The 16,090-nt window shown below is 38.7% G+C and overlaps 1 protein-coding gene and 1 non-coding gene across 2 annotated transcripts in view; one reads left to right on the top strand and one right to left on the bottom strand.

Moving 5' to 3' along the window:
- Positions 1-16,090, top strand: part of PPP3CC (protein phosphatase 3 catalytic subunit gamma) — a 104,021-nt gene that overhangs the window by 29,456 nt on the left and 58,475 nt on the right. Inside the window, exons 2-3 of the mRNA XM_034661279.1 lie at positions 12,779-12,976; positions 13,314-13,438. Coding sequence (XP_034517170.1) covers positions 12,779-12,976; positions 13,314-13,438 — 323 coding nt within the window. The remainder of the gene's footprint in view (positions 1-12,778; positions 12,977-13,313; positions 13,439-16,090) is intronic.
- On the bottom strand, positions 8,150-8,256 carry LOC117802538. The gene has a single exon (XR_004625907.1). It is a non-coding gene; the product is annotated as a U6 spliceosomal RNA (small nuclear RNA).

The raw sequence follows: 16,090 nt of genomic DNA, 5'->3' as shown, positions 1-16,090 counted from the left end.
TCCAAATCTATTATTTCTGTGGCAGAGGCCACAGACTCATTATCTTTTCTTTGCTGGGGGGACTTCTCCTTCTTGTCATTCTGATGAGGAGAGATTTTGGGGTTGTCCAGAGCCCAAATTATTGACTGGGACCCAGGCCGTGCGCCCTTGTTTTATAGAGATCTTAGGATGTGGGCTGCTTCTTTAAAGATTTTATTTATTTATTTGAGAGAGAGAGAGAGAGATACAGTCAGCAAGAAAGGGAACCCAAGCAGGGGAGTGGGAGAGGAAGAAGCAGGCTCCCAGCGGAGAAGCCCGATGAGGGACTTCTTTCCGGAACGCTGTGATCACGCCCTAATCCGAAGACAGGCACTTAATGACTGTGCCACTCAGGCGCCCTGGGTTGTGGGCTTCTTGATTTTTCAGCCTGCCTTCTGGGGGAGGGGCCTGCCGCACCAATACTCAGGAAACCCTGTTTGGGTAGAGTCTCCGTGTCCCCTGCGAGGGGGGATGGGGATGGGCACAATGTGAGCTGGTGTTTCTGGGCTTTTGTTCTCTGGTGGCTTTCCCTGGCAGTTTTCTGTGCCTCTTCTGAGAGTCAGAGCAGCAGTGGCCGTATCCTAGCCTCTGTCTCAGAGCTGAGAGATCGTAGTTCGCTCTCCACTGATGTTCTGGCCACTTTAACTCTGTTTCATTTGGTGCTGCTAAAAACCCTGCAGCGACCCGGGATGTGCTCCCCACAGCCTGTGTGCCAGCCCTCACTTCCAGGGCCAGTAAGTCTCTGTCCTTTGTGCTTCTAACACTGCCCGCTGCCCCCGGTTCCCACGCACGCTCCCGAGCTCCCGAGCTCCCGAGCTCCCTGTTTCAGTGTGGTTCGCCTGTGCTCTGGAACGCCAGTTTTCAGTCTGGTCGCGCTTGCACTCCTGAGCTCTCGGTTTCACTCTAGTTCGAGTGTGCGGTCGGGAGCTCCTGTTTTCAGTTTGGACACGGGCGTTCCCAGGCTCACTGTCTCTGCTCTCTTGCGGGTGCTGGTCTGAGAGTCCAGCCCGCTCCCCAGCACAAGGGGCTATTGCTTCCCAGCGCCTGAGCACAGAGGCTCCCTCCTCCTTCCCTTTATCTTCCTATATCTGTGCTCAGATTCACAGCTCCCCACTTCGTACCTCGATACTCAGCACTGGAGATGTTCATTTGTAGAGATCCAGATGTATCTTTCTGCGTCTCAGGCTGATTCTGTGGGTGTTCAGAATGGTCTGGTAAATATCCAGCTCGACTCGGACCAGCTGAGAAAGGGTCGCCTACTCTTCCTCCATCTTTTCTTCTCCTTGCAGAAATGGTTGCCTTTCTGTTCATAGAGTTTCTGCTACTCTTTTCTTCATTCTCCAGTTGCATTCATAGGTATTCGGAATGGTTTGGTAGCTCTCTCGCTGAATTCCTGGGACCAGACGAACTTTAGGTCTCCTGCTCCTCCGCCATCTTGGAGCGCCGAGCTCTACATGTGGCTTCTATTGCAATTCTAAGAGAGCCTGTGTTAGTTTCTTATGTATTTAAAACTGCTATTTGTAATTGCTGAAAGGCCTTAGAAAAGAATTTTGACTTCAAGAATTCTGCATTAGTTTTCTATTGCTGTGTAACAAATTACCATAAACCCAGTGGTTAAAAACAGCAACCAAATTTTAGCTCAAATTTCTGTGGGTCAAAAGTCCAATCATGGTGTGAACTTCTCTGCTCAGGGTCTCAGAGGCTGATATCAAAGTGCCCAACAGGCTGCGTTTTCATGTGGAGCCCCTGGGGAAGAATTTACTTTTAAGCTCATTGAGGTTTTGTCAATTCCTTGTGGTAGTAGGAATGAAGTCCCTATTTTTTGCTGCCTGTCAAGCGGGTCTAGAGGCTGCCTGCATTCCTTGCTACATGGTCCCCTCTATCTTGAAGCCAACAATGCAGAACTTGCAAATGAAATCTCTCTCATACTTCAAATCTCTGAAACCTTGTACATATGTTACCTCTAGATTCAGATTTAAAGGTCTCATATGATTAGATCAGGCCCACCTGGGTAATCTTATTTAAAGGTCACCTGATTTGGGACCTTAATTATGTTTGCAGACTTCCTTCACAGCAGTACCTACATTATTGTTTAATGGAATAACTGGGAGAAGATATGTGTATATCATGGGCCAGAAATCATGGGGGGCCGGGGGGCCTGGGTGGCACAGCGGTTAAGCGTCTGCCTTCAGCTCAGGGTGTGATCGCGGTGTTATGGGATCGAGCTCCACATCAGGCTCCTCTGCTATGAGCCTGCTTCTTCCTCTCCCACTTCCCCTGCTTGTGTTCCCTCTCTCGCTGGCTGTCTCTATCTCTGTCAAATAAATAAATAAAAATCTTTAAAAAAAAAAAAAGAAAGAAATCTTGGGGGGCCTACCTCCTGCCTACCATAATGTCTTTTTAATGCTTTGAAGCATAAGCCTCTGTGTCATTTTAGTAACTCTTGGTGGTTTTAGGTGTAACTTAAGTTTGAGGTTGAATTTTCAGTGTTACTGGTAAGAGTCAGTTTGGGATACAGCTCTGCTGATCTGAGGAAAGTCTTATTTATTTATAAAACTGATTACCGTAGAGAAAGCTAGTGCCAATGGGTTGCTTTTTTTCTTTTTTTTTTTTTGGCCTTGGCATCTGTTACCTTTCTTTCAATAAAGTCTATAAAAACTTGGAAAAATTGGAATGTAGGGCAAAGCAGATAGGAAAAAAACCAAACCCATCTGTAGTCCAAACATTCTTCCTTATACTGTTCATCATTTTCTTCCAGTTTTTATTGTTCAGTTAAAAGAATATCATTATAATTATATAGTATGTAAAATAATTATATATACTGACTTCTTAAGTATATGTTTTTCTCTGATTATAAAAGTAATACAGTCATTGGAAAAAGTTTAAAAAAATAGGAAACTAAGAAGAATAAAATAATTTAGAATCTTGTTACCCAGCACTAATACTTCAGTATATTTCCCTAATGCCTTTTTTAATGTGTTCTTTAGTCACAGTTTAGATCCTATTGTATGGATTTATTTTTAAGTAGAGTTAACACTGGAACACTTATAGATTTTAAGTAAGAGGTATTTGACCTACTATATATTGCCAAGTAGTTTTTTGTGTCCTAACCTTTAAAAATGACTTCACTGGGGCACCTGGGTGGCTCAGTTTTAGGGCATCTGACTCTTTATTTTGGCTCAGGTTATGATCTCAGGATTGTGGGATTGAGCCCCATGCTCAGAGGGGAGCCTGCTTGAGATTCTCTTTCTCCCTCTCCCTCGCCCCCCGCCCCGGCAAGCGCACACACACTCTGTCTTTCTAAAATAAAATAAATCTTTAAAAAAATGACTTTACTCTGTATGAGTTTTAGATTCATAAATGTTTATTTTCAAAATCGTACATATGTATGTTTGTGTATATATTTGTGGTGTATATGTATTGATATAGATTCATAATCAAATTTAATGAATAGTTTAAAAAAACCAAAAACCCAAAAAACTCCATTGTTTGTCCAAATTGACTCACTCCCTAAGGGTCCCTGACAGTTGAGTTTTTACTGTTTATTATCGTCAGTGGGCCAAGGGTATCAACATTTCCACTGGCTCTTCTGTTTTATCACTTGGGACAGGATGCCCTGGCTCTGGCATCCGTATATAGGAGAGCAGCTCGAGAGAAGAAAATGCTTTGAAAAGAGGTCTTTTTCTTTTTTTCTTTTTTTTTTTAAAGTTTTATTAAGTAATCTCTACACCCAATATGGTCTTGAACTTGATCCTGAGATCAAGTTGCGTGGTCTTTTGACTGAGTCAGCCAGGAACCCCAAAAAGACGTCTTTTTTTTTTTTTTTCAAATAAGTCATTTATCTTTTAGAGGGAGAGAGCATGTATGTGCAAGCAGGGTGAGGGGCATGGGGGAGGGAGAGGGAGAGAATCTCAAGCAGACTCCTGAGGGTGGAGCCCCAATGCAGCTGGATCTCATGACCAAGATCATGACCTGAGCCGAAAACCAGAGTTAGACACTTAACTGACTGAGCCACCCAGGCACCCTCCCCCCCTCAAAAAAGAGGTCTTAAAAAGAACATTCTAGACTTAATAAAACAAAGCACTCTGTGCCTCCTCTTACATCTTCTCCAGGTTTCTTTTTTTTTTTTTTTTAAGATTTTATTTATTTATTCGACAGAGATAGAGACAGCCAGCGAGAGAGGGAACACAAGCAGGGGGAGTGGGAGAGGAAGAAGCAGGCTCGTAGCAGAGGAGCCTGACGTGGCTCGATCCCATAACACCGGGATCACGCCCTGAGCCGAAGGCAGACGCTTAACCACTGTGCCACCCAGGCGCCCCCTTCTCCAGGTTTCTTATACTGACAATCATGCCAGAATGTTTCAGCTGAAGGTACAGACTGATATCAGACCTCAGTGCAGTGTTGTTCTGCAGAAATACTGGTAGACTGGGCTCTCTTGCTATGTAAATTTTTAAAAAGATTTTATTGATTTATTTATTTGAGAGAGAGGGAGAGAGAGAGCATGCAAGCAAGGGGAGGAGCAGAGGAAGAGGGACAAGTGGACTCTGAGCTGAGCCTGGAGCCTGACCCAGGGCTCAGTCCCACAACCCTGAGATCATGAGCTGAGCCAAAGTCAAGAGTTGGCCATTTAACTGATTGAGCCACCCAGGCACCCCTCTTGCTATGTGAATCTTTTTTTAAAAAGATTTTATTTATTTATTTATTTATTTATTTATTTATTTATTTATTTATTTATGAAAGAGAGAGCACGAACGGTGGGGAGGGGCAAAGGGAGAAGGAGAAGTCAACTGCCTGCTGGGCAGAGAGCCTGACACGGGGCTCCATCCCCGGACCCATGAGATCATGACCTGAGCTGAAGGCAGATGCTTAACTGACTAAGCCACCCAGGCACCCCTTGCTATGTGAATTTTTAAAGAATACAGAAGATCATTATTTGAGTTGCCTGGCAATGAAAATAGTTTATTACTTACTATACTCTCTGTACTAGAGAGGAGAGGTAAAGACAGGTATTTTGTTATGTTATTTTCCTTGCAGAGTGTCCAAAATGTATTTTGGATGTGGTTATCAACCATATCTGTTAACAGTGGGATGAAAAAAAAAATCATTCCAGAAACTCCTTTCCTGGGTTAAGGAAGGAACTGAAATGGAAGATGTGTGCACAAGGCAAAGTTTGAGCTCAGAGTTGCATAATCTTGAAATCAGCCTGGACTTCTGAGTCCAGGGTTCAAAGTGAATAAAGCTTGATTTGAAAATCTTTAGTACCATGTCTTCATTTTAAACTGGGAACTTGACATTTTATTTTGAACCAAGTATTTTTAAAATATTTGCTTTTTATCAATAGTTTGTTTTTGTATTTTTATCCCTTCTGTTTTTTTTGAAGAAAAAAATGTTGATTTTTTTTACAACTAGCAAAGCGGAAAATATTTAGTTTATGCAACTTCTGATATAGCACCCTAAATTTTTTTGAAACATTTGGGAATGTATCACTTTAATGTTTTCCCTATAATACATGAATAAATATTCTCATTTGGTAATAGCTTGGGAAATGTAGGCTGGACAATTTAAAAAGAGCTCTGATTTAAAGGTGTGGTTAGAGGCATTGGTGACTTTTTTTTCCTTTGAAATAGAATATGACAGATTCTCTTTTTCAAGAAATGGCCACAGCAATATTTCTAGTCTCACGTACTCACAGAATTTTGCCACTCTTCATCACCAGGTGGAATCCATTTCCTCTCCCCTTGAATTTGGGCAGGCATGTGACTGTTCCAACCAGTTGAGTGTGGTGGAAATGATATGATGTGACTTCTGAGGCTAGAATATAAAAAAGATACAGGTTCCTGCTAGCTTTTTCTTTATCGTGGGATCCATGTTCTTGGAATTCAGTCACATGAGCAGGCCATATGTAGATATTCTTATCCAAAACCTGAGCTAAGACTCAGCCAATGGGGGCGCCTGGGTGACTCAGTCGTTAAGCGTCTGCCTTTGGCTCACGTCATGATCCTAGCATTCTGGGATTGAGCCCCGCATCGGGCTCCCTGCTTGGTGGGAAGCCTGCTTCTCCCTCTCCCTCTCTCCCCCTGCTTGTGTTCCCTCTCTCTCTGCCTCTCTCTCTATCAAATAAATAAATAAAATCTTAAAAAAAAAAAAAAAAGACTCAGCCAATAGTCAGTGTTAAACCAATGGATGAGGGAGGGAGTGAGTGAGCTTTCAGATGATTCCAGCCCCTGGCTGTTGAGTATCCAGTGGAACTCCAGACATCATGGAGGAGAAACAAGTCAGCCCCACTGTTTCCATTGTCTGAATTCATGATGAGAGGTAACAATAATTATTGTTGTTTTAAAGCCACTAAGTTTTGGGGTGCCTGGGTGGCTCAATTGGTTAAGTGTCCGACTCCTGATTTTGGCTCAGTCATGATCTCAGGGTTGTGAGATCAAGCCCTGTGTCAGCCTGCTTAAAATTCTCTCTCTCCTTCTGCCCCTCCGCCCCTCTCTAAAAAGAGAAGGAAAAAAAAAAAAGAAAGAAAAAAGAAGGCTACCAAGTTTTAGGGTAATTTGTTATACAACAGTAAATAATTATATGCACACTTTAGACATCTGTTGTAGGGAAATAATCAGATTTGGACAAGGACTTACATACAAGAATTTTCACTACAATATAATTTAAAATTGCATATAGTTTTTTTTAAAAAAGCCTGTCAGTACAAAAATAGTTAAATTTATGATACATACATTATTTCCCCAAAGAAATTAAGTTTCTATATTTTTTTAAAAAAAATGAAGGATTTCAACATAGTCAATTCTGTTGTAATGGTTGTCAGAACTAATCAAATTGTATGCTTACGTAAGTAAAGATGATTAAGAAAAAAAGTATGTATCTGATTAAGGACACATGCCCAGAATATGTAAGAACTTTTGTTAGTTAATGGAAATAATATATTAAGTAAATTTTTAAATGAATAAAAAGATTGATTAGGCATGTCCCAAAAGAAGATAGTAGCTAAATGGCCAATAAACAGATGGAAAAGTGCTCAACATCACTATTCATCACGGATATGTAAATTAGAACCACAAAGGGATACCTGTAGACACTATTATGGAATAAAATTTAAAAGCTTACCAATACCAGACATTGGCAAGGATATGGAGAAACTAGAACCCTCACACGTCACTAGTATGAATAAAATAGTATAGCCCTTTGGTAAACTGTTTGACAAAACTTACGTCTATCGCCTATCCTTGCAGTCCCACCCCCAGATTTACACCCAAGAGAGAGGAATGCTTATGTCCACTGTAAGACAGGTAGAAGAATGTTCATAGCAACTTTTATTCATTTTATTTTATTTTTTTAAGTAATCCCTACACCCAGCATGGGGCTTGAACTCACAATCCCAAGATCAAGAGTCATAGGCTTCACTGACTGAGCCAGCCAGGTGCTCCCATGGCAACTTTATTCATAATAGGTCAGAATTGGAAAGCTTATCTAGTAACACATTTTGCTGTTTCTAGCCTAAGGCTTAGTATGTAACTATCTGCTTTTAGTTTAATATGTGATATTAATGAAAATTAATGTAGGGTATCCCACTCCCCAGTTTTCTTTTTCTTCTTGTTATGTTCAGTTAGCCAACATCATTAGTTTTTGATGTAGTGTTCCATGATTCATTAGTTGTGTATAACACCCAGTGCTCATCACAACATGTGTCCTTCTTAATACCCATCACTTGGTTACCCCATCCCCACTCCCCCCCCTTCTGTAACCCTCAATTTGTTTCCTGGAGTCCCGAGTCTCTCATGGTTTGTCTTTCTGTCTGATTTCTTCCCAGTTTTCCATCCCTTCCTCTATCGTCCTCCATGCTATTGCTTATGTTCCACATATGAGTGAAACCATGTAATTGTCTTTCTCTGCTTGACTTATTTCACTTAGCATAATCCCCTCCAGTTCCATCCATGTTGATGCAAACGGTAGGTATTCATCCTTTCTGATGGCTGAGTAATATTCCATTGTATATGTGAAACACCTCTTCTTTATCCATCATCTGTTGAAGGGCATCTCTGCTCCTTCCACAATTTGGCTATTGTGGACATTGCCGCTATGCACAGTGGGGTGCATGTGCCCCTTCTTTTCACTACATCCGAAAAATATGGAACACTTCACGAATTTGTGTGTCATCCTTGATCAGGGGCCAGGCTAATCTTCTCTTTGTCGTTCCAGTTTTAGTATCTGTGCTGCTGAAGCGAGCACCCAATTTTCTAACTTCTAAAACTGTTTTGAAATTTCTTAAAATCTTTCTGTGATTTTGATTTTGGAGGACTAAAAGAAAGAACTTGTAGATTGCCCAGAACACTAATTATAAAAATGCTAACTTTTTCTCTATATTCAGCTCAAATATTCCCTTACTCTTGGATCATTCTTTATTTTTTAAAAAAATTTTATTTATGTATTTGTCAAAGAGAGAGAGAGTGAGAGAGAGCACAAGCAGGGGGCAGCAACAGACAGAGGGATAAACAGGCTCCCCACTGAGCAAGGAGCCCGATGTGAGTGGGACTCAATCTCAGGACCCTGGGATCATGACCAGAGTTGAAGGCAGATGCTTAACCAGCTGAGCTACCCAGGCGTCCCTAGGTTAGTTTTTGATTAGTCTTAACTGCTCTTACACTTTATTTTCTTATTTGAACAGTGTTATTCATTCATTCATTCATTCATTCATTCATTCATTCATACATTTATGTAATCTCTTTACACAATGTGGGATTCACACAACCCCAGGATCAAGAGTCACATGCTGTACTGTCTGAGCCAGCCAGGAGCCCCTATTTCTGTTTTTTTGTCTTTGACTCATTATATTAGTTAAATTTAATGCTGTTTGTTTATCAAGTAGATACTTCAGAGCAGTGCTATTGAATATAACCTTCTGAACTGATGGAAATCTTCCATCTTTATGCTGTCCGATATGGTAATCACTAGGCACATGAGTTTATTGAGCATTGAAATGTGGCTAGTGTAACTGAGAAGCTAAATTTAAATTAAATTAAATTAAAATTTTTAATTTTTTAAAGATTCTGTTGATTTATTTGAGAGAGGGAGAGAAAGAGATCACGAGCAGGGGGAGAAGCAGATTCCCTGCTGAGCAGGAAGCCCAGTGCAGGACATGATCCCATAAAATTCTTATGTCTAATGTTCATATAATAAAATAAAACCCCAGCCAGTTGCCTGGGACACCTGTTAACAATGCAGATGCCCATGTAGGATCTCCAAAAGTTTTGATTCTACCAGTCTGAGGCCCAAGAATCTACATTCTAAACAAACACCCCAGCTGATTCTGGTGAATATTGTTCCTGGGTAGGTGATTTAAATCAGGATACTTGAGAGTAAAAGAGGATACTATTAAATCACATTAGGACAAGATAAATAATCTGAGAATATCCTAGTAGGCATACTTGGACATATGGTTGCTGTACCTGGGGCATATTTTTAAAAAAAAGAAGTTTAAAGTTTAATTGCAAAGTTCCTTCTATTTCCTTTCATGACTAAACTTAGCTAGATTTCCTTTAGTCTTCTCAGGAGGGTGGCTGTTCCCACTCTTTATGAATCAACCTCAACTATAGTGTGTATACAACTTTCTAATAAAGGAAGATGGAATTCAGAGCTTCTAAAAATAGCTAGGAGTAACTTGAGGGGAGGTAGGATCCTCTCCTTTAAAGTTGAAGATTCTTTTCTTCTGAGTTGAAGGAAATGATTTTATTTGCCCTTAGCTAAAAACTTAGGACTCTTCTGGAACTTTCTGTTACACATGTCTCAAGCCAGTCTTAATTCCTCTTAGTGTTCCTGGCTCAGCTGTGTCCCATTTCTCTTAGCTGGGCATAATCCCCGTGATCCATTTCAACCTTGCTTTTGTTTTCATTTAACTAAGTGACTTGTTTACTTGTTTTAAGTAAATTACAACTGAAGAATTTGAGAGAAAGAAAAAATAACGTTCTAAATTTCTTTCTCAAGAGTTCCTTAGGTTGTTGTCACCTCTTCTTACATAACATATATGATATATAGAAAGAATGATTTTCCTGTTTTGTAAACTGTTACCTGATTACAACTGAGTATTGCAGGAAAATTATTTTTATTAGTAATAATAATACTGCTACTAGAAGTCAAATAATATCTGTGGATCTCTTGTCTCTGGTACTACCTCTATTATAATACCTTTTTTGTCAATTCCAACATATTTGATTTTATATTATTTCATTTTGTTTTTAGTTTGTTGGCCAATTTCTTTTATTTACAAAGTGGGGATTAAAAACAAGCAGGCTTTCTATGGGGTTCATTTCAAAATGGGGAAGGGCAGATTAACTAGCCAGAAATTGAGAGTAAGAGTTTGAAAACCAAAAAGAGGTAAATTAAGTATGAAAAGGGGAATGATTAAATGTGGAATCTTCCATTTCTTTATTTTTCTGGATCAAGATTTCAGAGGACTTGGGGTTCTCTGAAGTCACATACAAGTAGCTCTTGATTGAACCTTATTTAAATTTCTTTAAAGAAAATTTTTCTAAGACTTATACTGTTTAGTTTTGGTAATTTTTCCACTCTTTATTTATTTGAGGGAGAGAAAGAGATAGTGAGAGAGAGCACTGAGCTGGGAGGAGAGGGAGAAGCAGGCTCCCTGCTGAGCAGGGAGCCCGATGTGGGGCTTGATCCTGGGACCCAGGGATCATGACCTGAGCCCAAGGCAGACGCTTAACTGCCTGAGCCACCCAGGTGCTCCAGTTTTTCCAGTTTTGAAAAAAATAAGTATTTCAAACATATTACAACAGTAGAGAGAATATTACAACAGTAGAGAGATGTTCAAGGGAACATCACTCAGCTTCAACAGTTAGTAACTCACTACCGGTCTATTTTTCTTCTGTAATGCTGCTTATTCCCTACCTTCCATTATTTTGAAGCATATCCCAAATAGCATATAATTTCATCTGAAAATATTTCAGTAAGAATCTCTAAACTATAAAGGATTTTTTTTGTTGTTGTTAAACACCAACCATATTACCATTACGTTACGTTACAATCACTCTGTTTTAGAGACTTACCAGATGAATAAAGATTCATCATAATATCTTATTTTGTTTTATTTTAGAAGTAGATTATTTTACTAAAATAATGTATCCCATCCAAATAACACAAATTAATTTATCCTTCAAATTGGAATACTTTTGAGAGTGAAAAGGGGCTCTAATTAACAATTATGCTAGGAGAGCAGTGGAAATCTAGGACTGTCCTACGTGAACTGGGATATATATGGTTCCCTATTTCAAGATAATATTTGCTGGTTGAATAGGTACTATAATTTTTTCAGTAAGCTTTGAACAGCCCAAATGAGGCACGTTGTAGCTAAGAGCATGGTGAACTTACAGGATTTTTAAGTATAAAATTTTTATAGTGCCTGTAGATTTCAGCTTGGTTCGTTCGTTCTTTCTTTCTTTCTTTCTTTTTTTCTTTCTTTTCTTTTCTTTTCTTTTCTTTTCTTTTCTTTTCTTTTCTTTTCTTTTCTTTCTTTCTCTTTGAGAGAGAGTAAGAGTGAGGGTGCACACATGTGTGTGCAAGCTGGGGCGTAGGAGGGGCAGAGGGAGAGAGAGAACCCCAAGCAGGCTCCACACTCAGCTCAGAGCCCAACATGGGGCAAGATCTCAGAACCCTGAGTTCATGAACTGAGCTGAAATCAAGAGTTAGATGCTTAACCAACTGAGCTACCCAGGTGCTCCCCCCCTTTTTAAAGTTTATTTATTTAAATAATCTCAACATGGGGCTTGAACTCACAACCCCAAGATCAAGAGTCACTCACTTCTCTGACTGAGCCAGCCAGGAGCCCCTCACTTTGGTACTTAATAACACTTCCATAAAGCTAGAAGTAGAACCACCTGGCATAAATCACAAATTAAAATGAACCCTTCTTTTAAATGTATAATTTGTAGGCTTGTGGATGTTAGAGCATAGATAATCTAAAATTGACTACATTATATAGTAAGTAAATGAGATGATGACCAATTTTAAAAGGTCAGAAATTTTTTTCTGTTAAAGTTGGTAGTTCACCATATGACATGAACTTTATATCAAGCATAAACTGAAGTTAGTTTTTAGCATTTCCAGATTAGAAAACACAACTAGACCTTCCTTATCTGTTCTCTTCAAGTTCATGCTGTTACTGTAGCAAGTAATTCTCAGGAACAGCTTCATTCAGTTCGTAATGTGCTTGTTATCAGTAGTATTTTAAGCAACTACCTTTTAATAATAAAGTATACAACTGTGATTCCCGTGATCAGGAGCTGAAGTCAGACTTATAAAACATAGTTCCATTATGTCAGTTCCATGGAAAAATAAATGCCCTTTAGTGTTGTGATTTCTTTCCCTTCATTTTAACCACAGTTTCATTTTTAACACCTTTCCTGTAGATAAAAGATACTCATATCATCTAGTCCCTGGTCTTTTAGTTTATTTTCTGAATCAGCTTTAAGTCTTTCATGTTTATATGTAAAACATTATAATTCATAGATACAGACACACACATACATCTTTTAAATAACTTTAACTGTGGCCTTTTTAAAAATTAGAATCTATCATCTGTAACATATAGTATCTCAGATTTCTTTCCCCACATAGTTCTGGTGCTGCAGATGTGAAATCATAGTGATGTGTATTAGGTTTAATTTGTTACATGAAAAAAATGGGTTCACGGTTCTCTATATGTTTTAAGTATTTTAAATTACTTTTTCTCTCTTTTTAGCTGTTCCCTTTCCTCCAACCCAACGGCTTACTTTGAAGGAAGTGTTTGAGAATGGGAAACCTAAAATTGATGTTTTGAAAAACCATTTGGTGAAAGAAGGGCGACTGGAAGAGGAAGTAGCCTTAAAGATAATCAATGATGGGGCTGCCATCCTGAGACAAGAGAAGACCATGATAGAAGTAGATGCTCCAATCACGGGTATGTGAAGTAATTGCACGGCGGCACTTAGATTTGAGCTAATTTGAAAAATGATTACAAATAACCAACTAAGATATGAGATAATTTTTCTAGGAATCATGAGATAGTCTTAGGGATTGTTCAGTATGTTTGTTGTTCATCGAAGAAATGCAACTTAAATTACCTAATATTTCCAGGAGGGCTATTCAGTATTGATAGATTGACCACAATTATAGAACATTCCAGTCAAAAGCTAATGTAATTTAAGTTAAAAGTTAAACTGTGATCTTATTGGTGTACTGCCCTTTCTCTTGTAAGACATAATTTTTCACTTTATCTTGTGTCCTTTTTTCCCTAGTGTGTGGTGACATTCATGGACAGTTCTTTGACCTGATGAAGTTGTTTGAAGTTGGAGGATCACCTAGTAACACACGCTACCTCTTTCTGGGTGACTATGTGGACAGAGGCTATTTCAGTATAGAGGTAAAAATTAAACTGGATACATTAGAACGATCTTATTGTCTTTTTTTTTAGAAATTTGCTTTCCATTCTTCAATAGAAGAAATTAAAATGAGAACATTGGCAGAATTTGTAAACTTTGTTACTTTCAGTATTTAAGTATTAGAGAAATGTTTTCATTTATATAAGAAGGATCTGTTCCTTCTTGTAGCTTCTATATGTAGTAGACATATAGAAAACTGTATTAACCCAGCTTTGCAAATAAGTTGAATGCTTACCATCCTTTCCTGTTGAACTTAGTGTATAAGCTGTGTATAAATGACATAAATTGCTATTCACCCTAAACAGGATTTGAATTAGAAGATCTTAATTATAAAACCATAAGCTGCTGGGCTACGATTTACTTTTAGATTAATAACTTCCTATGCTAAATAAGCAGGCACTTAGCTTATTGTAGGAATAATTTTTTATATTATTGCACAGAATAAGCAGTTAATAAATAAATGTTCATTAAAGGAAAAATGATTAAAGTTAATGAAGTTAATGGAAACTCACAATTTACTTAAATATATTTTGAAAATTGAATGATGAGAAAAAATGATGAGAATTAAAACAGGGGCGCCTGGGTGGCTCAGTCACTGGGCATCCGCCTTCGGCTCGGGTCATGATCCCGGTGTTCTGGGATCGAGCCCCGCATCAGGCTCCCTGCTCAGCGGGAGGCCAGCTTCTCCCTCTCCCACTTCCCCTGCTTGTGTTCCCTCTCTCGCTGCCTTTCTCTCTATCAAAATAAATAAATAAAATCTTAAAAAAAAAAAGAATTAAAACAAAGTATGGGCACCTGGGTGGCTCCGTTGGTTAAGTGTCCAACTCTTGATTTCGACTTGGGTCATGATCTCAGGGTTGTGAGGTCGAGCCCCATGTCATGCTTCGTACTGGGTATGGAGCCGCTTGGGATTCTCTCTCTCCCTCTCCCTTTGCTCCTCCCCCTGCTCTCTCTCTCTCTTTGTCTCTCTCAAATAAATAAGTAAACAAATAGACTCTTAAAAAAATTAAAGTATAAGCTCTTGTGTATAAAAGATAAAACTAATGCAGAGACCTGAGAACCTAATCAGAGACTTGAGAACAGTGGAACCAAAGCACATTCATATTTAATGTCCATTGATTCAGCTATACATGCTTGGCAAATAAAAGAGAAGTAACTTTTGAATAGTGCAGGAAATTACATTTATAATGTGCCCAGAATAAGCATGAGATGAGAAATTGAGTCTGCTTGCTGTTCTTGAAGTCTTTAGTTCTGCTTCTTCCTCACAGTGATAGTCTCACTGTGCTTAGTGTGTTTCTGGGAGTTAAAGGTGTTTGTGCAGCATCACTCCTAGATCCAAGTCAGCTATCCTACCTTGTGCTTATTCAAAGAAGCAGCAGTTGTTCTAAAGCTGCCAGAAAAATATACAAGGGAAATAGATTGTCCTCTTCAGTTAGATGGGTGGTCTAAATTCATGAATCAGAAAAATTCAGTGTTACCTGCCAGTGCCTCAAATTAATTTAGTGTCATCTATGAGGACAAAAATTAGTGGTAGAAGCTAAGAAAATAATCATGTTTCCCTGCGGCTCAGTAAATTTCCAGGGTCTCTAAGTAGGTACCTGGACGGGTGGAGGTGATAACCTGCATTCTGTATCATTGAAATGTTTCTGTATTCCAAGTAACCTAAGTGTCCATCAGTAGATGAATAGTTAAAGAAGATGTGGTCTGTATACATAGAATATTACTCTGAAATAAAAGAGAATGAAATGTGGCCATTTACAACAACATGGATGGACCTAGAGGATATTATGCTAAGTGAAATAAGGGAAAGAGAAATACGGTATGATTTTACTTATATGTGGAATCTACAAAACAAAACAAATGAACAAACAAAACATAAGTGGACTTGTAAACACAGAGAACAAACCGGTGGTTGCCAGAGGGGGCAGGATGTAGGGACTTGGGTAAAGTAGGTATAGGGGATTAAGAGGTACAGAATTCCAGTTATAAATAAGTCACAGGTATGAAATATACATCACAGAAAATATAGTTAATAATACTGTAATAACTTTGTAGGGTGACAGGTGATAACTATACTTATTGTGATGAGCATTGCATATTGTATAGGGTTGTTGAATCACTATGTTGTACACCAGAAACTAATATTGTCTATCAGCTGGAGTTCAATAAATAAAGAGGGAAGCAAACATAGCCTAAGAAAGAAAAGCTTCCTAATTCCTATTTACATCATATTTCAATAGACAGTCAAAAGCCTGGATGTTTGAAAGACACATTGAATGTTTACTTCTTTGTGTATTTGTTAGCATGAAGATGTTTTAGAGGCTGAAGAGAATACAGAACTTAGGGAATTTTTAATTTGTCATTATATTTAATGAAACAATTTGTTAAAAAGATAATATTGTGCCGTATCATCTTCAGATTGTTAACTTACACGTTTACAGATAGTTTCAGTGCATCAGTATATTTAGTAGAGCACACATTGAAAAAATCCATAATGATTTTTATACACACACACTACATTCAGAATATTTTCTGTTGTGTATTTTTTCCTCACTCATCGACAAATGTTTCCTGATTGCCAACTTTATGGCAGGCTCTGAGGATAAAATAATGGATAAGATTCATGCTTTCTA

This window comes from Ailuropoda melanoleuca, chromosome 5, assembly GCF_002007445.2.
Source record: "Ailuropoda melanoleuca isolate Jingjing chromosome 5, ASM200744v2, whole genome shotgun sequence".
Taxonomy (NCBI): Eukaryota; Metazoa; Chordata; class Mammalia; order Carnivora; family Ursidae; genus Ailuropoda; species Ailuropoda melanoleuca.
The sequence above is the reverse complement of the archived record's forward strand: the minus strand, read 5'-3'. Positions and strand labels throughout refer to the sequence as shown.